Genomic DNA, 24,500 nt, shown 5'->3' with positions numbered 1-24,500 from the left:
CTGCTTCGATGGGATCGAGCTCCAATGAACTATCTTGTCGAAATCAGAATCACTTTGGATAATAGGAATGAAATCATCTCCCAAAACCTACAAGTACCGTTCGATAGTCACCATGCCATCAATGACTATCGCACCGAGTATTCAGTGACTGGACACTGCACACCACACGGTCGCCCGTTGAAGATGAAGAGACTTCTCGTTGCGAAATGCTCATTTTCAGTCCCCGAAATGTGCCAATTTGGTTTACTGACGAACCCATCCAAATTAAAGAGGACTTCGTCGCTAAACCAAACCAGATTCGCATTTAAGTCCTTTTCGTCAATTCTGTGAACAATAGTATTGGCAAAACACAACCGCCGTTCCCTGGCCCTGAGGCTGAATGGCTGTTGGGTCTGAGTTTTGTATGGGAAGAGATGCAGGTCTTCAACAACAATTCGTCGCAGTATCTCCCAGCTTTGTGTAGCTCGTCTGATCGATTTCCTAGGGCTGGTTTGAGACACAGCGCGTGTCTTCTCGATGTTTTCAGGCGTTTTCATCCTTTTTGGACGACCGACATTGCCAACGCTGTCATCCCGAACACTACCCGTTCTCTTAGACTTGTGAACCAAATTCTTGACTGTCAGCACACTGACCGCTTGTCTTTGGCTCGAACTCGGTCCCAAACTTCCTCTGAGCTGCAGTCGGGCTGTTACTGTTCGCGTAGCAGGCCTTCACAAGCCCTATACGCTCAGGAACGCTGTACGAGGTGCATTCAAGTTCTAAGGCATCCGATTTTTTTTCTAATTAACTGCTCACCCGAAATCGATGAAACTGGCGTTACTTCTAGACGTAATCGCCCTGCAGACGTACACATTTTTCACAACGCTGACGCCATGATTCCATGGCAGCGCCGAAGGCTTCTTTGGGAGTCTGTTTTGACCACTGGAAAATCGCTGAAGCAATAGCAGCACGGCTGGTGAATGTGCGGCCACGGAGAGTGTCTTTCATTGTTGGAAAAAGCCAAAAGTCACTAGGAGCCAGGTCAGGTGAGTAGGGAGCATGAGGAATCACTTCAAAGTTGTTATCACGAAAAAACTGTTGCGTAACGTTAGCTCGATGTGCGGGTGCGTTGTCTTGGTCAAACAGCACACGCGCAGCCCTTCCCGGACGTTTTTGTTGCAGTGCAGGAAGGAATTTGTTCTTGAAAACATTTTCGTAGGGTGCACCTGTTACTGTAGTGCCCTTTGGAACGCAATGGATAAGGATTACGCCATCGCTGTCCCAGAACATGGACACCATCATTTTTTCAGCACTGGCGGTTACCCGAATTTTTTTTTTGGTGGCGGTGAATCTGTGTGCTTCCATTGAGCTGACTGGCGCTTTGTTTCTGGATTGAAAAATGGCATCCACGTCTCATCCATTGTCACAACCGACGAAAAGAAAGTCCCATTCGTGCTGTCGTTGCGCGTCAACATTGCTCGGCAACATGCCACACGGGCAGCCGTGTGGTCGTCCGTCAGCATTCGTGGCATCCACCTGGATGACACTTTTCGCATTTTCAGGTCGTCATGCAGGATTGTGTGCACAGAACCCACAGAAATGCCAACTCTGGAGGCGATCTGTTCAACAGTCATTCGGCGATCCCCCAAAACAATTCTCTCCACTTTCTCGATTGTGTCGTCAGACCGGCTCGTGCGAGCCCGAGGTTGTTTCGGATTGTTGTCACACGATGTTCTGCCTTTATTAAACTGTCGCATCCACGAACGCCTCATTTTAAAACAATGTGCATGTTTCTATCTCTTTCCAGTCCGGAGAAAAAAAATCGGAGGCCTTAGAACTTGAATGCACCTCGTACCGTGACATTTTTAAGAGCAAATGGTCGACAACGACATGGCGCATACTAGTTTCCATCATGATCCGCGGCCAACCGTACAGTTTGAACGTCCTAACGCAAAACGTTCAGAAGTTATGACGATTTTATTTCATATTGTTCCATAATTGTCACCTTGTATATTGGAAACAGTTCCACATGTCCTGGGTGTACTCCGGAAATTATCTTCACGTCTGTCGATTTTGTTCCGTTGAGGGCGACGTGTTGAGTTGTATCTGTCAGTCAGTCTTGTATACGATCGCGAATCTAGGCAGATACTCGGTAAGGTCCCCCCCCCCCCCCCCCCCCGAACCGGTACTGCGGGACGGTGTTAGATATCTTCCGGAAGTCAAGAGGCAGCATCATCCTTACCGTCATTGTTTGCAGCGCTCTGGAGCAGAGCGAGCTCAGTTTCGCAAGATTTTTATTTTTGTTCCGCAATCAATGTTGAACTTCATAAAAGAGATGTTCGCTCTCCAAAACCGTCATAATGTGAGCGCTAATTATAAAACAGATTGATGTCAATGATATAGGCCTATAGTTATTGACATCTGTCTTAACGAACTTTCAGTTCATGCTTTCCGGTTGCAGCTCCACTCCAAATTTAGCAGCTTGTGTTCTGCATGGGACGTCAATTCCCTACTCCGCCCCCTGCTAGTTTCCGACACAGAATGCCACAGGCGGTCCATTGGTTGTCGTCGGATAGCAAGTGGACATTTGAAGGTGTCACGGCGCGCTCGTTTCACAATATCACGGCATCTTCTCCTGTGGCGGTCATGCGTGGGCGACCGTAACCTTCTGCTTTCACGTTCCCACTCTGTCCAACATCACCCACTGTCACATCAGAGTGCCCCACAAATTTGGATATTTCACGATTTGACCAGCAGGCCAAATGGAGACCCTTTCCTTTCAAACTCTGTCCCGTACTGATACACTACGTGATCAAAAGTATCCGGACACCTGGCTGAACAACAAGAGGTGGAAGTCCCCTCCATGGAAAACAGACCACACCGTAACATCACCACCTCCGAATTTTGCTGTTAGCACTACGCACGCTGGTACATGACGTTCACCAGGCATTCGCCATACCCACACCCTGCCGTCGGATCGCCACATTGTGTACAGTCACCAGTCACTCCACACAACGTTTTTCCACTGTTCAATGGTCCAATGTTTACACTTCTAATAGCAAGCGAGGCGTCGTTTGGCATTTACCAGCGTGATGTGTGGCTTATGAGCAGCCGCTCGATCATGAAATCCAAGCTTTCTCACCTCTCGCCTAACTGTCGTAGTACTTGCAGTGGATCCTGATGCAGTTTGGAATTCCTGTGTGATGGTCTGGATAGATGTCTGCCTATTACACATTACGACGCTCTTCGACTGACGGCGGTCTCTTTCAGTCAACCGACGAGGTCGGCCTGTAGGCTTTTGTGTTGTACGTGTCCCCCCTTCACGTTTCCACTTCACTATCACATCGGAAGCAGTGGAAATAGGGATGTTTAGGAGTGTGGAAATCTCGCGTACAGACGTATGACACAAGTGACACCCAATCACCTGACCACGCTCGAAGTCCGTGAGTTCCGTGGAGAGCCCCATTCTTCTCTCTCACGATGCCTAATGACTACTGAGGTCGGTGATACGGAGTACCTGGCAGCAGGTGGCAGCACCATACACCTAATATGAAAAACGTATTTTTTGGGGGTGTCGGTATACTTTTGATCACATAGTGTACCTTTCTCTGATAGGAGTACATGAAATGTCCGTGTACTTCACAGTGACCAGCCAATATCCGACACTATTCTCGCCACTTACGTACGCTAACGCGCCTGGTAACAACACGAAACGCAAACAACAGTACTGCACTGTGGTGGCCATTCTATCTGCCTCTGATAGTGTTGCGCATCACTTCGAACACAGCGGTAAGGAGAGGTGGACTACAGTATGGTGTGGCAACTGTCGCCGTAGGAAACATGGGCAGGAGTAGAACCGATTACCAAACAAGGTAACACGACAAATAAAAGATTCATTCAACTTGTATTACTCGGAGCCAACAAAGACTCATTACAAGTAGTGCAGCAATGAACAGAGTCTAGGTAGCGCAAGGTCAACTAAGATGATGCTCCCTAAAGTAAACACCAAGGTGAGACTCCCAGTGCAAGAGGGCCTAGTGGATACCACTAGCCGTCCTACATCCGTGGTACGGAGCTGCTGCAGGTGTGGTTACCGGGCTTACACCACTGGGTTCGCCGGATCACGCGCAAGCACGGTCTGTGTCGAACGGAAACTTGCCATTCCGTTACCAATTTTGATAAGCCGTGGGGGATACACAGAGAATTGCAACTCTAATAAATTACATACCCACCGACTGTGTATTCGAGTACGAAGTGACATCGACATCCGAGCATGTCTTCTAGATTGTTGTTGTCTTGGTCTTCAGTCCTGAGACTGGTTTGATGCAGCTCTCCATGCTACTCTGTCCTGTGCAAGCTGCTTCATCTCCCAGTACTTACTGCAACCTACATCCTTCTGAATCTGCTTGGTGTATTCATCTCTTGATCTCAAAAAATGGTTCAAATGGCTCTGAGCACTATGGGACTCAACTGCTGAGGTCATTAGTCCCCTAGAACTTAGAACTAGTTAAACCTAACTAACCTAAGGACATCACAAACATCCATGCCCGAGGCAGGATTCGAACCTGCGACCGTAGCGGTCTTGCGGTTCCAGACTGCAGCGCCTTTAACCGCACGGCCACTTCGGCCGGCTCTTGATCTCCATATACGATTTTTACCCTCCACGCTGCCCTCCAATGCTAAATTTGTCATCCCTTGATGCCTCAGAACATGTCCTACCAACCGGTCCCTTCTTCTGGTCAAGTTGTGCCACAAGCTCCTCTTCTCCCCAATTCTATTCAATACCTCCTCATTAGTTATGTGATCTACCCATCTAATCTTCAGCATTCTTCTGTAGCACCACATTTCGAAAGCTTCTATTCTCTTCTTGTCCAAACTATTTATCGCCCATGTTTCACTTCCATACATGGCTACACTCCATACAAATACTTTCAGAAACGACTTCCTGACACATATATCTATGCTCGATGTTAGCAAATTTCTCTTCTTCAGAAACGCTTTCCTTGCCGTTACCAGTCAACATTTTATATCCTCTCTACTTCGAACATCATCAGTTATTTTGCTCCCCAAGTAACAAAACTCCTTTGCTACTTTAAGTGTGTCATTTGGTAATCTAATTCCCTCAGCATCACCCAACTTAATTCTTTCTGGATGCTCCACTCTTGCACCGGGCAGTGCAGCTAGGTGCAGGTACTGACCTGGTGGTAGTGCGGGTACTGCAGGCTGGAGGCGGGGGGGCTGGGGTAGTACTGGGGGGCGTAGCCGTAGCCGAACTGCTGTCCGGGCGGCGGGGGCGGCGCCACCACTGGCTGGTAGCGGTACTGCTGCGCCATCAGCTCCCCTCCCACCACGGTCACCTCGCTGTCCGGCGACCCCTCCCTGCAACAGGCGCGCGCACTTCTGTCAGAAACACAGCTCCAGCACGGGGTGACGACGGGGAACACGTCAAGAGTGTCACGCTCTCTGATGTAAGGTACCTGGAAAATTAACAATATAAAGAGACCGATACCAAACTCGTACACATCTATCAACACACACCACCTGCACGGCATAATGACCGGGAACACATCAACAGTGTCACTCCTTCAGATGTAAGATACCTGGAAAACTAACAATATGAAGAGACCGATGCCAGACTCGTACACATCTGTGAACACACACCCACCAACACGGAATAACGACGGGGAACACATCAAGAGTGTCATACTTTCCGATGTGAGATACCTGGAAAATTAACAATATGAAGAGACCGATACTATATTATTAAAACAGTCTTGATCACGATTTATTTATTACAGTGACCGGTTTCGACCACTACTGTGGTCATTTTCAGACCAATGAGTAGGAACCTCTTTCTGCTGGAGAATCACTACTAATATACTATATATGATTGGTACTTTACGATACCGTTTCAGTTCTGTAGTTCACAATACATGTTTACTGATGAATTTCTCGGTGCATTTGAATCACTGCATAAAACAACATTGCCTTCAATTCGAAAGAAATATTTTCAATTTTTATTTTGTTAGTGTTTTATCCGTCTTCTGCAGCAACTGTAGCTGTTTATGTCGAAATAATCAGCAACCAGTTGCAAAACGGGAATTTAATTTGTTAACCGGTTTCAGCCGTTATTCGCAAGATTGTAACTATCGCATGTTTTGCGAGTGTTAACAGTAACACGCATGCAGCACGTTGCTGTGATCATGTGGTTCATACTGCCTGTAAAAATAGGGTATGAAGAAGCCAAACAAGTGCAGACACCGTTCCATAACTAATCATCTAACGTTAATTTTTTCAACATAAATAAATGCAACACAACGTAATCAAAGTCCATCATCCTATTCTTTCGCTTCTGCAATAATATAAACAACAACAAAATTAAATAATCATAATAGGTTTTTCTTTTATGCTTGCTGGTAACTTTAGACTGAAAACTCCGTAATAACTAAAAACATACAAAATTCGATCTGAAGAACTAAAAATCATAATTTATAGTTCATTACCTTGTATTCAACATGTTGACTGCAATTACTTGGGAATGAAATGAAAATGAAATGATCGTATGGCACTGTTGGCCGCGAGGCCCCATGCGGGGGAAGTTCGGCCGCCGTACTGCAAGTCCTTTTTAGTTGACGCCTCTTCGGTGACTTGCGAATCAATGAGGATGAAAGACATACACAACACCAGACATCACGAGGCAGAGGAAATCCCTGACCCCGAAGGGAATCCAACCCGGGACCCCGTGCGCGGGAAGCGAGAACGCTACCGCAAGACCACGAGCTGCGGACTACTTGGGAAGCTGTAATAAAAATAATCCATGAAAAGAAAAATACTTGAAAATAACAATATATACACGACAGGTATTTCGTGAATATTGCATTTTAGATGAAAATTTAAATTGACAAAGCGAAACCGAATTGTGTTACGCAAGCAGCCCCGCGAAGGGTCCCTAATTTCAAAATTAAATATTCGGAAATATCTGTGAAGAGCTTGCGGATCGAGAAAGGGAAAACGAGATGTTCCTTAAAGAGAATCATCAGTGGTAATGAGACGTGGGTCAATGGTTGTGATGTTGGCGCCAAGGTTCATCTTCACAGTGGGTCGGGAATGGTTCTCCAATACCATAAAAAAGTCAGGCCAAATGTCAAAGCCATGCTGACTGTTTTCTCTGACACTGAACGATTAGCTCATCATGAATTCGTGCCACAGGAACAAATCGTTAATCGACTTGTGGAGACGCCTGCGAGAAAACGTTAGAAGGAAACGGCCTGAAATGTAGCGAGACAATTCACGGCTCTTGCATCACGATAACACATCCGCGGATTCATCCCTGTTGGCGCGTGACTACTGCAAAAGAAGCAAAATGACTGCTGTCTCGTTCTTCGTACCTTGTCGCAGCAGACTACTTTTTATTTCCAAAGTTGAAAACAACGTTGAAAGGACGGAGATTTGCAACGTTAGACGATATAAAAGAAATTTCGCGGATGGCGCTTCGCATGATGCAGCAAGGGGCGTACCAAGACTGCATCCGGAAGTGGGGGCGGTGCATCTACTGTGGAGGACAGTATTTGCAAGGAGACCATGCACAGTAAGTAAAAGGTAAGTGTAGAAAAATTTTGTGGACCAAGTTCTGCAATTTTTTGAACAGACCTCGTATGTTTTAGTTTGTTGTCAAATTCATTTTTATACTGATTCTACATCTAAATCTACATCCATACTCCGCAAGCCACCTGACGGTGTGTGGCGGAGGGTACCCTGAGTACCTCTATCGGTTCTCCCTTCTATTCCAGTCTCGTATTGTTCGTGGAAAGAAGGATTGTCGGTATGCTTCTGTGTGGGCTCTAATCTCTCTGATTTTATCCTCATGGTCTCTTCGCGTGATATACGTAGGAGGGAGCAATATACTGCTTGACTGTTCGGTGAAGGTATGTTCTCGAAACTTTAATAAAAGTCCCTACCGAGCTACTGAGCGCCTGTCCTGCAGAGTCTTCCACTGGAGTTTATCAATCATCTCCGTAACGGTTTCGCGATTACTAAATGATCCTGTAACGAAGCGCGCTGCTCTCCGTTGGATCTTCTCTATCTCTTCTATCAACCCTATCTGGTACGGATCCCACACTGCTCAGCAGTATTCAAGCAGTGGGCGAACAAGCGTACTGTAACCTACATCCTTTCTTTTCGGATTGCATTTCCTTAGGATTCTTCCAATGAATCTCAGTCTGGCATCTGCTTTACCGACGATCAACTTTATATGATCATTCCATTTTAAATCACTCCTAATGCGTACTCCCAGATAATTTATGGAACTAACTGCTTCCAGTTGCTGACCTGCTATTTTGTAGCTAAATGATAAGGGAACTATCTTTCTATGTATTCGCAGCACATTACACTTGTCTACATTGAGATTCAATTGCCATTCCCTGCGCCATGCGTCAATTCGCTGCAGATCCTCCTGCATTTCAGTACAATTTTCCATTGTTACAACCTCTCGATACACCACAGCATCATCTGCAAAAAGCCTCAGTGAACTTCCGATGTCATCCACAAGGTCATTTATGTATATTGTGAATAGCAACGGTCCTACGACACTCCCCTGTGGCACACCTGAAATCACTCTTACTTCGGAAGACTTCTCTCCATTGAGAATGACATGCTGCGTTCCGTTATCTAGGAACTCTTCAATCCAATCACACAATTGGTCTGATAGTCCATATGCTCTTACTCTGTTCATTAAACGACTGTGGGGAGGTGTATCGAACGCCTTGCGGAAGTCAAGAAACACGGCATCTACCTGGGAACCCGTGTATATGGCCCTCTGAATCTCGTGGACGAATAGCGCGAGCTGGGTTTCTCACGACCGTCTTTTTCGAAACCCATACTGATTCCTACAGAGTAGATTTCTAGTCTCCAGAAAAGTCATTATACTCGAACATAATACGTGTTCCAAAATTCTACAACTGATCGACGTTAGAGATACAGGTCTATAGTTCTGCACGTCTGTTCGACGTCCCTTCTTGAAAACGGGGATGACCTGTGCCCTTTTCCAATCCTTCGGAACGCTACGCTCTTCTAGAGACCTACGGTACACCGCTGCAAGAAGGGGAGCAAGTTCCTTCGCGTACTCTGTGTAAAATGGAATTGGTATCCCATGAGGTCCAGCGGCCTTCCCTCTTTTGAGCGATTTTAATTGTTTCTCTATCCCTCTGTCGTCTATTTCGATATCTACCATTTTGTCATCTGTACGACAATCTAGAGAAGGAACTACAGAGCAGTCTTCCTCTGTGAAACAGTTTTGGAAAAAGACATTTAGTATATCGGCCTTTAGTCTGTCATCCTCTGTTTCAGTACCATTTTGGTCACAGAGTGTCTGGACATTTTGTTTTGATCCACCTACCGCTTTGACATAAGACCAAAATTTCTTAGGATTTTCTGCCAAGTCAGTACATAGAACTTTACTTTCGAATTCATTGAACGCCTCTCGCATAGCCCTCCTGACACTACATTTCGCCTCGCGTAATTTTTGTTTGTCTGCAAGGCTTTGGCTATGTTTATGTTTGCTGTGAAGTTCCCTTTGCTTCCGCAGCAGTTTTCTAACTCGGTTGTTGTACCACGGTGGCTCTTTTCTATCTCTTACGATCTTGCTTGGCACATACTCATCTAACGCATATTGTACGATGGTTTTGAACTTTGTCTACTGATCCTCAACACTATCTGTACTTGAGCCGTCCGGTACTCTGTAATCTGCTTTTTGTCACTTTCGCTAAACAGAAAAATCTTCCTACCTTTTTAATATTTCTATTTACGGCTGAAATCATCGATGCCGTAACCGCTTTATGATCGCTGATTCCCTGTTCTGCGTTAACTGTTTCAAATAGTTCGGGTCTGTTTGTCACCAGAAGGTCTAATATGTTATCGCCACGAGTCGGTTCTGTAACTGCTGCAGGTAGTTTTCAGATAAAGCACTTAAAAAAATTTCATGGATTCTTTGTCCCTGCCACCCGTTATGAACGTTTGAGTCTCCCAGTCTATATACGGCAAATTAAAATCTCCACTCAGAACTATAACACGGTGGGGAAATCTACTCGAAATGTTTTCCAAATAATGCGACCACGATCCTGCTTACCGGACTGTCGCTGAACAGAAACGCAGCAACTCATCAGTACTAAGGGACCGGCGCGACGCAACCCTGGCACTCACTGTGTTTGGCCTAAGTTGGCTTACCTCCCGGGTATTCCGGTGTAAGAAGAGCGCAGAGTCCGTAAGCGGCCAGGTCCGGCGAGCGGCAGAATCGTGTTGGTAGGTTGGGGGCCGCGGAGTCGTAAAATTCCCGCTGCGGTGACTTTTATGTGGGAAGCGTTATTTGAGAACCGTTTCACGCCAGACAGTCTTCCGCTGCGCTGCTACGACCGGCCGCAGGCTGGGATAACGGACTCCTCCGCAGCCGTGGCGCCGACAAAGCTGTGGAAACTGTCGCTCTACACACAACCTCCACAGGCGAGGTAGTCCAAGTGGCTGGACTCATCAACAACGACAGTGAAAGAACGTATCGCGTTCCAAGAGGGGGAAGAAGCTTGTTGTCTTCAGGCGGAAGAGTAGCTTCTCAGTCTATCTCGTGTAAGCCTCTTCACCCCTGAACAACTGCTGAAACCTATATCCATCTGAAAGTGCTTATTATAGTCAGACCTTCGTCTCCCTTTCTGAAGCAATTACACTACTGGCCATTAAAATTGCTACACCACGAAGATGACGTGCTACAGGCGCCAAATTTAACCGACAGGAAGAAGATGCTGTGATATGCAAATGATTAGCTTTTCAGAGCATTCACACGAGGTTGGCGCCGGTAGCGAAACCTACAACGTGCTGACATTAAAAAAGTTTCCAACCGATTTCTCATACACAATCAGCAGTTGTCCGGCGTTGCCTGGTGAAACGTCGTTGTGATGCCTCGTGTAAGGAGCAGAAATACGTACCATCACGTTTCAGACTTTGATAAAGGTCGGATTGTACCCTACCGCGATTGCGGTTTAACGTATCGCGACATTGGTGCTCGCGTTGGTGGAGATCCAATGACTGTTAGCAGAGTATGGAATCGCTGGGTTCAGGAGGGTAATACGGAACGCCGTGCTGGATCCCAACGGCTTCGTATCACTAGCAGTCGAGATGACAGGCATCTTATCCGCATGGCTGTAACGGATCGTGCAGCCACGTCTCGATCCCTGAGTCAACAGATGGGGACGTTTGCAAGACAACAACCATCTGCACGAACATTTCGACGACGTTTGCAGCAGCATGGACGATCAGCTCGGAATCCACGGCTGCGGTTACCGTTGACACTGCATCACAGACAGGACCGCCTGCGATGGTGTCCTCAACGACGAACCTGAGTGCACGAATGGCAAAACGTCAATTTCTCGGATGAATCCTGGTTCTGTTTATAGCATCATGATGGTCGCATCAGTGTTTGGCGACATCGTGGTGAACGCACATTGGAAGCGTGTATTCGTCAGCGCCATACTGGCGTATCACCCGGCGTGATGGTATGGGCTGCCACTGCTTACACATCTCGGTCACCTGTTGTTCGCATTGAAGGCACTTTGAACAGTGGACGTTAAATTTCAGATATGTTACGACCCGTGGCTCTACCCTTCATTCGATCACTGCGAAACCCTACATTTTATCAGGATAATACACGACAGCATGTTGCAGGTCCTGTACGGACCTTTCTGGATACAGAAAATGTTCGACTACTGCCCTGGCCAGCACATTCTCCAGATCTCTCTCCAATTGAAAACGTCTGCTCAATGGTGGCCGAGCAACTGGCTCGTCACAATACGCCAGTCAATATTCTTGATGAACTGTGGTATCGTGTCGAAGCTGCATGGGCAGCTGTTCCTATACACGCCATCCAAGCTCTGTTTGACCAAGTGCCCAGGCGTATCAAGGCCGTAGGAAACCGGTATAGGCATACGTATTCAATTACAGAGATATGTAAACAGGCAGAAACGGCGCTGCGGACGGCAACGCCTATGTAAGACAACAAGTACCTGGCGCAGTTGTTAGATCGGTTACTGGTGCTACCGTGGGAGGTTATCAAGATTTAAGCGAGTTTGAACGTTGTTTTATAGCCGGCGCACGAGCGATGGGACACAGCATCTCCGAGGTAGCGATGAAGCGTGAATTTTCCCATAAGATCATTTCACGAGTGTTCCGTGAATATCAGAAAACTGATAGAACATCAAATCTTCGACATCGCGCAGCCGGAAAAAGATCTTGCAAGGACGGGAGTAACGATGACTGAAGAGGCTCGTTCAACGTGACAGAAGTGCAACCCTTCCCCAAATTTCTGCAGATTTCAATGCTAGGCCATCAACTAATGTCACCGTGCCACCCATTGAACGAAATATCATCGATATGGGCTTTCGGAGCGGAGTGCCCACTCGTGTACCCTCGATGACTGCACGACACAAAGCTTTACGCCTCGCCTGGGCCCGTCAATAGCGACAATGGACTGTTGACGACTGTATCGACCGACTGGACGTGTACGGGTCTTCAGACAGTCTCATGAGTCTACAGACCCTGCATGTCAGCAGGGGACTGTTCAAGCTCGTGGAGACTCTGTAATGGTGTCGAGTGAGTGCAGTTGGAGTGATATGGGGCCACTGGTAAGTCTAGATACGACTCTGACAGGTGACACGTACGTAAACATCTTGTCTGATCACCTGCATCCATTTATGTCTACTGTGGACATTCCAGCAGCATAATACGGCACACCACACGTCCATAATTGTTACAGAGTGGTTCCAGGAACACTCTTCTGAGTTTGAACACTTCCGCTGGCCACCAAATTCCCCAGACATGTACGTTATTGAGCATATCTGGGATGCCTTGCAACGTGCTGTTCAGAAGAGATCTCCACCCCCTCGTACTCTTATGTATTCATGGACAGCCGGAGTGGCCGTGCGGTTCTAGGCGCTACAGTCTGGAACCGGGCGACCGCTACGGTCGCAGGTTCGAATCCTGCCTCGGGCATGGATGTGTGTGATGTCCTTAGGTTAGTTAGGTTTAATTAGTTCTAAGTTCTAGGCGACTGATGGCCTCAGAAGTCAAGTCGCATAGTGCTCAGAGCCATTTGAACAGCCCTGCAGGATTAATGGAGTCACTTCCCTCCAGCACTACATCAGGCATTAGTGTAGCCCATGCCACATCATGTTGTGGCACTTCTGCGTACTCGGGGGGACTGTATACGATATTAGGCAGGTGACTGGAATACTCTCTTTCAAATTCTGAAGGTGGCAGGAGTAAAATACAGGGAGCGAAAGGCTATTTACAATTTGTACAGAAACCGGATGGCAGTTGTAAGAGTCGAGGAGCATGAAAGGGAAGCAGCGGTTGGGAAGGGAGTGAGCCTGTCCCCTGTGTTATTCAATCTACATACTGAGCAAGCAGTAAAGGAAACAAAAGAAAAATTCGGAGTAGGAATTAAAATCCATGGAGAAGAAATAAAAACGTTGAGGTTCGCCGATGACATTGTAATTCTGTCAGAGACAGCAAAGAACTTCGAAGAGCAGTTGAGTGGAATGGACAGTGTCTTGAAAGGAGGATATAAGATGAACATCAACAAAAGCAAAACGAGGATAATGGAATGTAGTCGAATTAAGTCGGGTGATGCTGAGGGAATTAGATTAGGAAATGAGACACTTGAAGTAGGAAAGGAGTTTTGCTATTTGGGGAGCAAAATAACTGATGATGGTCGAAGTAGAAAGGATATAAAATGTAGACTGGCAATGGCAAGGAAAGCGTTTCTGAAGAAGAGAAATTTGTTAACATCGAGTATAGATTTAAATGTCAGGAAGACGTTTCTGTAAGTATTTGTATGGAGTGTAGCCATGTATGGAAGTGAAACATGGACGATAAATAGTTTGGACAAGAAGAGAATAGAAGCTTTCGAAATGTGGTGCTACAGAAGAATGTTGAAGATTAGGTGGGTAGATCACGTAACTAATGAGGAGGTATTGAATAGGATTGGGGAGAAGAGAAGTTTGTGGCACAACTTGACAAAAAGAAGGGACCGGTTGGTAGGACATGTTCTGAGGCATAAAGGGATCACAAATTTAGCATTGGAGGGCAGCGTGGAGGGTAAAAATCATAGAGGGAGACCAATAGATGAATACACTAAGCAGATTCGGAAGGATGTAAGTTGCAGTAAGTACTGGGAGATGAAGCTTGCACAGGATAGAGTAGCATGGAGAGCTGCATCAAACCAGTCTCACGACTGAAGACAACAACAACAACAACAACAACACAACCAGTTTCTTTGGTTCTTCTGTGTAGTTGCAAGACTTTTAGGTTACCAACTTGTAAACCACTATGTCTACTAAGCACTGGCAATATTTGGTGGTTTTGTTTAGAAAATGAAGACGTTCAACAACTTAAACTGTGTTTCTTCAAGTTAATGAGTCGCCATCGAAAGAAAACAATAATTTCCATAGAGTGAGTCCGTGGACTTACGACCCTGGACTACGCAGCCGAGCACAACGAGAAGTATTTGTAACTATCGTGCATATGGATTTACTCGCTATCACAGCGTTTATCAGACGTATTTTGGCATTTACTTTAAATGTGTCGCAACTAGTCCTGAGTTTATCAAATTTCTCCAATTACTGAGCCACCCCACTCGGATTAATGTGTCTACGGAAGAAAGGAAGAGGACTGGGTTTCAACCTCCCGTCAATGGCGAGGTCATTAGAGACGGAGCACAAGCTTGGAATAAAGAACGAAATCGGCCATGGCCTTTCGGAGGAAACGTACTGGCATTCGCTCTAAGGTTCAATGGGCTCTGAGCACTATGGGACTTAACATCTGAGGTCATCAGTCCCCTAGAACTTAGAACTACTTAAACGTAACTAACCTAAGGACATCACGCACATCCATGCCCGAGGCAGGATTCGAACCTGCGACCGTAGCGGTCACCCGGTTCCAAACTGAAGCGCTTAGAACCGCACGGCCACACCGGCCGGCTTCGCTTTAAGGACGAAGGACATTAAACGTCAAGGAACGAAAGGAAACGTCGAAACACCGCGCAATGTTTTTGAAATAGCGGCATCCATACAGACGGTCAACTGAATACAACTGGACGGGGATGGGAAGAGACCGGACGCCAATATGATGTGTTCTCGGGAAGTTCTGACGTTGGTGGACGTACAGTGACGTCGTCTGCTAACACAGGAAGATACCGTACACTCGTCACTATCACTTACGCTATAGCAATGGATATGCGATTGCGTGTTTCCCGTCTTGATTTAACCTTTGCTTTGCTTTCGTAATGCGGCTACACGCGCGTCTGAATTCAGCATACTTGCGCAAGCACGCTTGAGCACGTGTAATGGTTCAAATGGCTCTGAGCAGTATGGGACAACATCTGAGGTCATCAGTTCCCTAGACATAGAACTACGTAAACCTAACTAACCTAATGACATCACACACATCCATGCGCGAGGCAGGATTCGAACCTGCGACCGCAGTAGCAGCGCAATTCCGGACTGAAGCTCCTAGAACCGCTCAGCTACAACGGCCGGCGAGCGCATGTAGTAAAAAATCTGTGCAAGCAGCAGAGTAAGAGGATTGTACAATTAGCTTGATGCTTGATCGAATTTCGATTATGTATACTTGTGGAAGCTTCCAAGGGTATACATGCTTGAGGGTGTGTACCAAGAACAGGGAGGCCTCTGCAAGCATTCGGCAGTGATTTGATTTGCTTCGGTTTTTATTTGGTCCTGTTAATTCATATTTCGTCAAAGGCTGCAAGACAGGTGAATTAATACGGTAGTATATGGACGAAAAGGTGAAGAAAAGTAGCAATACTGTGAGACCATTTCCATAACGTGTCTAAAGCAAATGATTAATCTGGGAACTCTCTCAAAGGCAAAAAAGAAACTATGCATTACGAAGGAATTATCCGAATGGGAAGAAAATCGGTAGGTGTGAAGTACTTGTACAAAAGAACAAATAATTACACGTTCAGAAAAACTGGATGACTCATTCAAGAGAAAGAGCTTAAAAAACTGAGCACGTCAATAACACGTTGGACCACCTCTGGTTCTTAGGCAAGAAGTTATTAGGCTTGGCGTTGATTAATAAAGTTGTCTGGTGACCTGCTGAGAGATATCGAGACAAATTGTGTCCAATTCGCGCGTTAGATTACCAAAATTGCGTGCTGGTTGGAGGGCCCTGCGGGGGTTGTCTCCAGAGATATCTTCGCCAGTCATCGGGACCTGGAATCTCAGTGACCGACGTAGAATAGTCTTCAGTAATGAATACTGCTTCAATCCAGCGAAGACGAGTCAGGAGACGCCCTCGATAGCGGTGCTATACCAATACGGACAATTCGTTCTTCTTTTCTTAGAGTGTAACATCGTTCTCCTTAATCACTCTTTACTGCACAATCGAACAAAATACACTCCTGGAAATGGAAAAAAGAACACATTGACACCGGTGTGTCAGACCCACCATACTTGCTCCGGACACTGCGAGAGGGCTGTACAAGCAATGATCACACTCACGGCACAGCGGACACACCAGGAACCGCGGTGTTGGCCGTCGAATGGCGCTAGCTGCGCAGCATTTGTGCACCGCCGACGTCAGTGTCAGCCAGTTTGCCGTGGCATACGGAGCTCCATCGCAGTCTTTAACACTGGTAGCATGCCGCGACAGCGTGGACGTGAACCGTATGTGCAGTTGACGGACTTTGAGCGAGGGCGTATAGTGGGCATGCGGGAGGCCGGGTGGACGTACCGCCGAATTGCTCAACACGTGGGGCGTGAGGTCTCCACAGTACATCGATGTTGTCGACAGTGGCCGGCGGAAGGTGCACGTGCCCGTCGACCTGGGACCGGACCGCAGCGACGCACGGATGCACGCCAAGACCGTAGGATCCTACGCAGTGCCGTAGGGGACCGCACCGCCACTTCCCAGCAAATTAGGGACACTGTTGCTCCTGGGGTATCGGCGAGGACCATTCGCAACCGTCTCCATGAAGCTGGGCTACGGTCCCGCACACCGTTAGGCCGTCTTCCGCTCACGCCCCAACATCGTGCAGCCCGCCTCCAGTGGTGTCGCGACAGGCGTGAATGGAGGGACGAATGGAGACGTGTCGTCTTCAGCGATGAGAGTCGCTTCTGCCTTGGTGCCAATGATGGTCGTATGCGTGTTTGGCGCCGTGCAGGTGAGCGCCACAATCAGGACTGCATACGACCGAGGCACACAGGGCCAACACCCGGCATCATGGTGTGGTGAGCGATCTCCTACACTGGCCGTACACCACTGGTGATCGTCGAGGGGACACTGAATAGTGCACGGTACATCCAAACCGTCATCGAACCCATCGTTCTATCATTCCTAGACCGGCAAGGGAACTTGCTGTTCCAACAGGACAATGCACGTCCGCATGTATCCCGTGCCACCCAACGTGCTCTAGAAGGTGTAAGTCAACTACCCTGGCCAGCAAGATTTCCGGATCTGTCCCCCATTGAGCATGTTTGGGACAGGATGAAGCGTCGTCTCACGCGGTCTGCACGTCCAGCACGAACGCTGGTCCAACTGAGGCGCCAGGTGGAAATGGCATGGCAAGCCGTTCCACAGGACTTCATCCAGCATCTCTACGATCGTCTCCATGGGAGAATAGCAGCCTGCATTGCTGCGAAAGGTGGATATACACTGTACTAGTGCCGACATTGTGCATGCTCTGTTGCCTGTGTCTATGTGCCTGTGGTTCTGTCAATGTGATCATGTGATGTATCTGACCCCAGGAATGTATCAATAAAGTTTCCCCTTCCTGGGACAATGAATTCACGGTGTTCTTATTTCAATTTCCAGGAGTGTACTAACGTACGGAACACAAGACAAACTGTGTGACTGTACTGAAGAGTTACTAGCAAACAGAACACAGCTTGATATTCTGGACGGAGAGGTATCTTCAGACGTAAAAGTAACTTTTGGCGTACCCCATTCGAGTGTTATGCACCCATTGCTTTTGAAGAATGGTCAAATGGCTCGAAGCACTATGGGACTTAACATATGACGTCATCAGTCCTCTAGAACTTAGAACTACCAACCTAAGGACATCAAACACATCCATGCCCGAGGCAGGATTCGAACCTGCGACCGCAGCAGCAGCGCGGTTCCGGACTGAAGCGCCTAGAACCGCTCTTCCACAGGGCCGGTCACTGCTTTTCACAAAATATGTAAATGGCATAGTAAACAACTTCAGAGCTTCTAGACGCTTTAGCGTATGATACTGTTATACACGGAGATGTCCGAACTCTAGAAGATTGTAATAAACTGCCGGAAAACCTGCACAGGATCGACGCTAGGTGCACAGTGGAAACACCCTCAAAGTAAACAGATGTGACGTGCTGAGCATACATAGACAGGAACATCTGTTACTGTATGATTCCACTGCACAGGATCGACGCTAGGTGCAGAGTGGAAACACCCTCAAAGTAAACAGATGTGACGTGCTGAGCATACATAGACAGGAACACCTGTTACTGTATGATTCCACAACTGAACAACAACCACTCGAAGCAGTTACTTTCATATAATCCACGTAAAACTAATGGAAGGTTAGGCAGATGTGAGGCTGAGATTCATTGGAAGAACTCTCAGGAAATGTAGTCTGTAAACAAAGGAGGTAGCTTTCAATACCGTAGTTCGAACAACAGTTGAACATTGACCGTCACTGTGGGATCTGTACCAGGCGGGATTGACAGAAGAAATAGAGGATATCCACAGATGAGCAACGCGTTTTGTTACAGGTTCATCTTGTAAGCGGGGAAGCGCGACGTGGATGATCAGTTAAACACAGTGATGACGCACTAGAGTAAAATTCCCGTAAGTTTCTAGAAGAGCCAACCTATGCGTCGCTTCCTCCTACCAACATCTCAAGGAAAGACCGTAAAGTTAGAGATATTCGCGCTCACCTACAATAGTTCTTCGCATGAACATTTGCGATTGGAACTGGAAAGTGACGGATGTGATAGTGGTACACAAAGTAGTCTCCGCCATACGTGGTACGGCGGTTTGCGGAGTATAGATGTAGACGAAAAGCATCATTCTAGTCTGCCGAACAAAGGGACACGAATATTTTAAAGACGCGACTGGGTCGCTTGCGGGCTCTGAAAGGACTCGTAATGAGCCACCACTTCAGATGGAGTTTAATAAATACAGATGGATGTTAATCAATACAAAACCTAACTTCCCTACAGATTTCTGTACTGTACAACATGTAAAAAGATCTAAACTGACGGCTGAAAAGGAAGGGCAGTTGATACAAATACGGTTTTATAATGTTTAATAAAATAACGTAAGATTATACCTCTTGATAGGCGAAATTTAATGATACCTGTATGTCCACCTCCGTAGAAAGCAAGGGGAGGATCTAACATGTGGGTCACCGACTTTGATCGTGTTTTGAAAGGACGATCTATATTGGAAATAGGCAGACATATGTTCCGGCTTTTTGCTACACACTGCGTAGTTTTACCAAAAATCGAAGACAAAGTTGGTTTTAGACGACCTTTCGATTTTCCTTAATCGTATTTTCAGTGTTATACATCGAAAGATCGTCTAAAACCAAACATTTTCATTAATTTAATATGGGGTCAAGAATTAATTATATTCGAATTGTTAACGTTTTTGTGTTTTCAGTATCTAGCAGAGCCAAGTCAGGGGTCGACCTGCCAAGGCATTAGACTACCAAACTGCTCGCCTCTGTTCAATACTTGTTCGTGACTTTTTTCATTCGATATTTTTTTGGTATATCTGATAACACTGTGTTAATCGGAACACCTGAAGTGAAACATTGGGATCCGCGTTGGATTAGCCGAGCCGTCTAAGGCGCTGCAGTCATGGACTGTGCGGTTGGTCCCGGCGGAGGTTCGAGTCCTCCCTTGGGCATGTGTGTGTGTTTGTCCTTAGGATAATTTAGGTTAAGTAGTGTGTAAGCTTAGGGACTGATGACCTTAGCAGTTAAGTCGCATAAGATTTCACACACATTTGAACATATATATATTTTGAAACATTGGGAGGTGTGATCAACAATCGGTAAGCATATATAATGTACTGACAGTAATTTCCGGCATGATACAGATTAAGAAAACCTATGAGTGGAGTGAAGCTTATCATAGAAACAGGCAAAACATAAGTTTTTCTAGTGCCATGCAAAACACACGAACGAGATCTCGCCTCGTTGACATGTTTTCAGGTGCAATGTTCGAGGAAAACATATCTGATTCACGCTGCCAAAAACAGATCTATCAGATATCAATTTGGATGCATAAAAGCATATAAAAGCACATGTTTAAAGATAGGTGTAGACAACAAATGAATTGTGAGAACGGCCGCCCTATGTTGTAATTTTGTGCTCTGTTGTGATGTCGCGTTACTTTGAAGTCGTGCGATGAAATTCATTATCTATCGGAAAAAGGTCGGTTGGCAAAGAGAGGCACATTTCGGTGGTATCACTTTCACGGTGCAGCTCGGTTGAACACGCAGGGTTTATCAAAAAGAATCATTCGATTTAAAAAAAATCGTAACTATTATGTTATTTGAGATATGTGCGTGAACAACGTACTATTGGAAAGAGCAAACACTCGAGTCTTACATAGTTCCCGTTAGGTAGCAGCAGTGTGCGCCCACTTAATTTCTACTAAAGGGAAAAGGTGTATGGTCCATTTTTCTCTGTCGACAACACTATTACAGGAAACACATAATATCTCGATATACTTGAGAACTTTCTTTTCTCACAGCTGAAGACCAATTCGAACGACATTTACCAAGTGGATGGGGCACCGCCACATTGGCATCTCGAAGTGCGATAATTTTCAAATCAAAGGTTTACTGAACCATGGATCGGTGGCACTGGACCAAATGATTCAGCCTTACGTTATTGGCCTCCAATATCACCGGACCTGACTGTATGTGATTATTTCTTGTGGGGGTTTATAACAGACTCAGTTTTTGCCTCCGTTACCAACAACAACGAATGAACTGAGAAGTCGCATAACAGCAGCTGTGGAAACTGTAACTCAAGACGTGCTCGCTGCAGTGTGGGAACAATCTGAATACCGCACCAACATGTGCCGTGCATATCAAGAAGGGCATATTGAACACTTATTATAAGTTATGAAACAAACTTTTTGAGTTTCCCGTTCGCCAAAAAACAAAACTCATTGCACAAGTTTATTCATTTCAGAAATACAGATATGCCAAATCGGATGATTCTTTTTGATACATCCCTGTATTATTATCTACGATAGTGCTATCGCAGTGCGTCATGTATCACGATGGTAACAACTGTCAATGTACACGGCTATTACAAATGATTGAAGCGATTTCATAAATTCACTGTAGCTCCATTCATTGACATATGGTCACGACACACTACAGGTACGTAGAAAAACTCATAAAGTTTTGTTCGGCTGAAGCCGCACTTCAGGTTTCTGCCGCCAGAGTGCTCGAGACCGCAGTGAGACAAAATGGCGACAGGAGCCGAGAAAGCGTATGTCGTGCTTGAAATGCACTCACATCAGTCAGTCATAACAGTGCAACGACACTTCAGGACGAAGTTCAACAAAGATCCACCAACTGCTAACTCCATTCGGCGATAGTATGCGCAGTTTAAAGCTTCTGGATGCCTCTGTAAGGGGAAATCAACGGGTCGGCCTGCAGTGAGCGAAGAAACGGTTGAACGCGTGCGGGCAAGTTTCACGCGTAGCCCGCGGAAGTCGACGAATAAAGCAAGCAGGGAGCTAAACGTACCACAGCCGACGGTTTGGAAAATCTTACGGAAAAGGCTAAAGCAGAAGCCTTGCCGTTTACAATTGCTACAAGCCCTGACACCCGATGACAATGTCAAACGCTTTGAATTTTCGGTGCGGTTGCAACAGCTCATGGAAGAGGATGCGTTCAGTGCGAAACTTGTTTTCAGCAATGAAGCAACATTTTTTCTTAATGGTGAAGTGAAGACACAATGTGCGTATCTGGGCGGTAGAGAATCCTCACGCATTCGTGCAGCAAATTCGCAATTCACCAAAAGTTAACGTGTATTGTGCAATCTCACGGTTTAAAGTTTACGGCCCCTTTTTCTTCTGCGAGAAAAACGTTACAGGACACGTGTATCTGGACATGCTGGAAAATTGGCTCATGCCACAACTGGAGACTTCATCTTTCAACACGATGGTGCTCCACCGCACTTCCATCATGATGTTCGGCATTTCTTAAACAGGAGATTGGAAAACCGATGGATCGGTCGTGGTGGAGATCATGATCAGCAATTCGTGTCATGGCCTCCACGCTCTCCCGACTTAACCCCATGCGATTTCTTTCTGTGGGGTTATGTGAAAGATTCAGTGTTTAAACCTCCTCTACCAAGAAACGTGCCAGAACTGCGAGCTCGCATCAACGATGCTTTCGAACTCATTGATGGGGACATGCTGCGCCGAGTGTGGGAGGAACTTGATTATCGGCTTGATGTCTGCCGAATCACTAAAGGGGCACATATCGAACATTTGTGAATGCCTAAAAAAACTTTTTGAGTTTTTGTATGTGTGTGCACAGCATTGTGAAAATATCTCAAATAATAAAGTTATTGTAGAGCTGTGAAATCGCTTCAATCATTTGTAATAGCCCTGTATTATAAATACTTATATGATTATTAATCAAACCCGCCATATACTTACTTTAAAAAGGAACGAAAAGTTCCCATTATCAAAATATTACCATATACACCGAAGAAAATATAAAATGAAAAAAAAAAGCCACGACAAAGTATCGAACTCGGGCCAACAGCTTTGGTAGTTCAATGTCTCGATCACCGACCTCGCTCTGCCTGACACAAGATGACGGGAGTCTAAGGTGCAGCTTGAGGGCACAAGAGTGTTAGTACGTCGAACATTATTAACTTCGGATCCCACATTATATTAATGTCACTGGTCAGCGTATTTGCTATGGGGAAGTCACGGGATCAATTTCTAGTACATCAGGAATTTTCCCTTTGTGGGAAGACTAACCAAGGCCCTTTGGCTAAATTTGCTTAGGAGCAAGCTATGTATTTGGTTGACTCGTCTAAGAACGCACGCCCTCGGATACACACTCGGTTATGCACAAGGACCCTCTTTGTGACATCTGGGACTGGAGCTCGCCGACCATCGCCGTGAAGCCTTCGCGTTAACTGCACGAACCATTGACGAAATGCGTTAGTCTTCTTTGGATCTTCTTTATTTCCTGTATCTGGTGTGGAACCCAGAGCGTCGAGTAGTATTCAAGTACTGCTGGAACGAGGGTTTTATAAGCAACACCTCCTCCGTGGGAGGATTCTTGCAACAAGTCAGTCTGACAATCTGCCTTCCGTATGACGGGTTTTGTGTTGTCGTTGTACTTTAAATTACTCCGTACGCACTTTTACAGATACTTAATGGATGTGACTGCTTCCGCTGCTTGTTCTGCAATCGTGTGATCAGACTAATTGTGTAATCAGACTATAACGCGTCTTTTCGCCTATTCATATGCGATACATTGCATATCTTTATACTGAAGGTCAGTTGCCACTCCGTGCACTAAGCGCCGATTCCCTTCATTTCTGCATTTCGCTGCAGTTTTTTAGTGTTACTAACTTAGCTCGCTCATGTAGCCCACTAGGTCTACACAAATCTTTTTCGTTTTTTCTTGATTTTTATGTTGTTAAACTGTAACGTCATCTAAACTTTCCATCCTAATTAAGGCCACAGAAACGTGCTCTTTTCTGAGCGTACTTCTGACCAATAAATGATTCTCATAGTTCTGTAGTCTTTGTTAATACTGCCTTTTAAGTTCTTGTGTGGTATTTCCATAGAGCTTTCATCTCCCAACACATATTTCTTTAGAACTCAGAACACCAATTTTGATTGAAATGGTTCAAATGGCTCTGAGCACTATGGGACTTAACTTCTGAGGTCATCAGTCCCCTAGAACTTAGATCTACTTAAACCTAACTAACCTAAGGACATCACACACATCCATGCCCGAGGCAAGATTCGAACCTACGACCGTAGCGGTCACGCGGTTCCAAACTGAAGCGCTTAGAATCGCACGGCCACACCGGCCGTCAATTTTCATTGATTTCGATTTAAAAATTGCTGTGCGAATTCCAGTGAGATTCTTCTCGTTTCTAGGAAGTTCCACATCCACATTTTCTCAGCCTACGAATCTTATTTACTACACCGAACATCTTTGTTTAACAACCTTTTAGTTCGATGACGGCCGTAGAGGGATAGCTGCACCTAGGAACATTGAATTCTCATAAGCCACGAGGTGATTATTTAAATGCATTTGAGGATGCACCTTTAAGGTGCGAAACCGGTGGTGGGTCTTCGAAATGACTACGTTAAACAGCTAATGCGGTCATATGGACTTCCATTCATTTTAATTCCAATTTCCTAATAACACCTTGCGTAACACTGTAGTACGAAAGTTTCAATCCCATCAAT

General features: G+C 46.0%; 1 protein-coding gene across 1 annotated transcript in view; it reads right to left on the bottom strand.

The window, feature by feature from the left end:
* Positions 1-24,500, bottom strand: part of LOC124716674 (basic proline-rich protein-like) — a 124,986-nt gene that overhangs the window by 82,423 nt on the left and 18,063 nt on the right. The window contains exon 2 of the mRNA XM_047243212.1: positions 5,178-5,358. Within this exon, the coding sequence (XP_047099168.1) occupies positions 5,178-5,312 (135 nt within the window). The 5' untranslated portion in view covers positions 5,313-5,358. The remainder of the gene's footprint in view (positions 1-5,177; positions 5,359-24,500) is intronic.

This window comes from Schistocerca piceifrons, chromosome 9 (genome assembly GCF_021461385.2).
Source record: "Schistocerca piceifrons isolate TAMUIC-IGC-003096 chromosome 9, iqSchPice1.1, whole genome shotgun sequence".
Taxonomy (NCBI): Eukaryota; Metazoa; Arthropoda; class Insecta; order Orthoptera; family Acrididae; genus Schistocerca; species Schistocerca piceifrons.
Note: the sequence above shows the minus strand (reverse complement) of the source record. Positions and strands in the feature narration are given on the sequence as shown.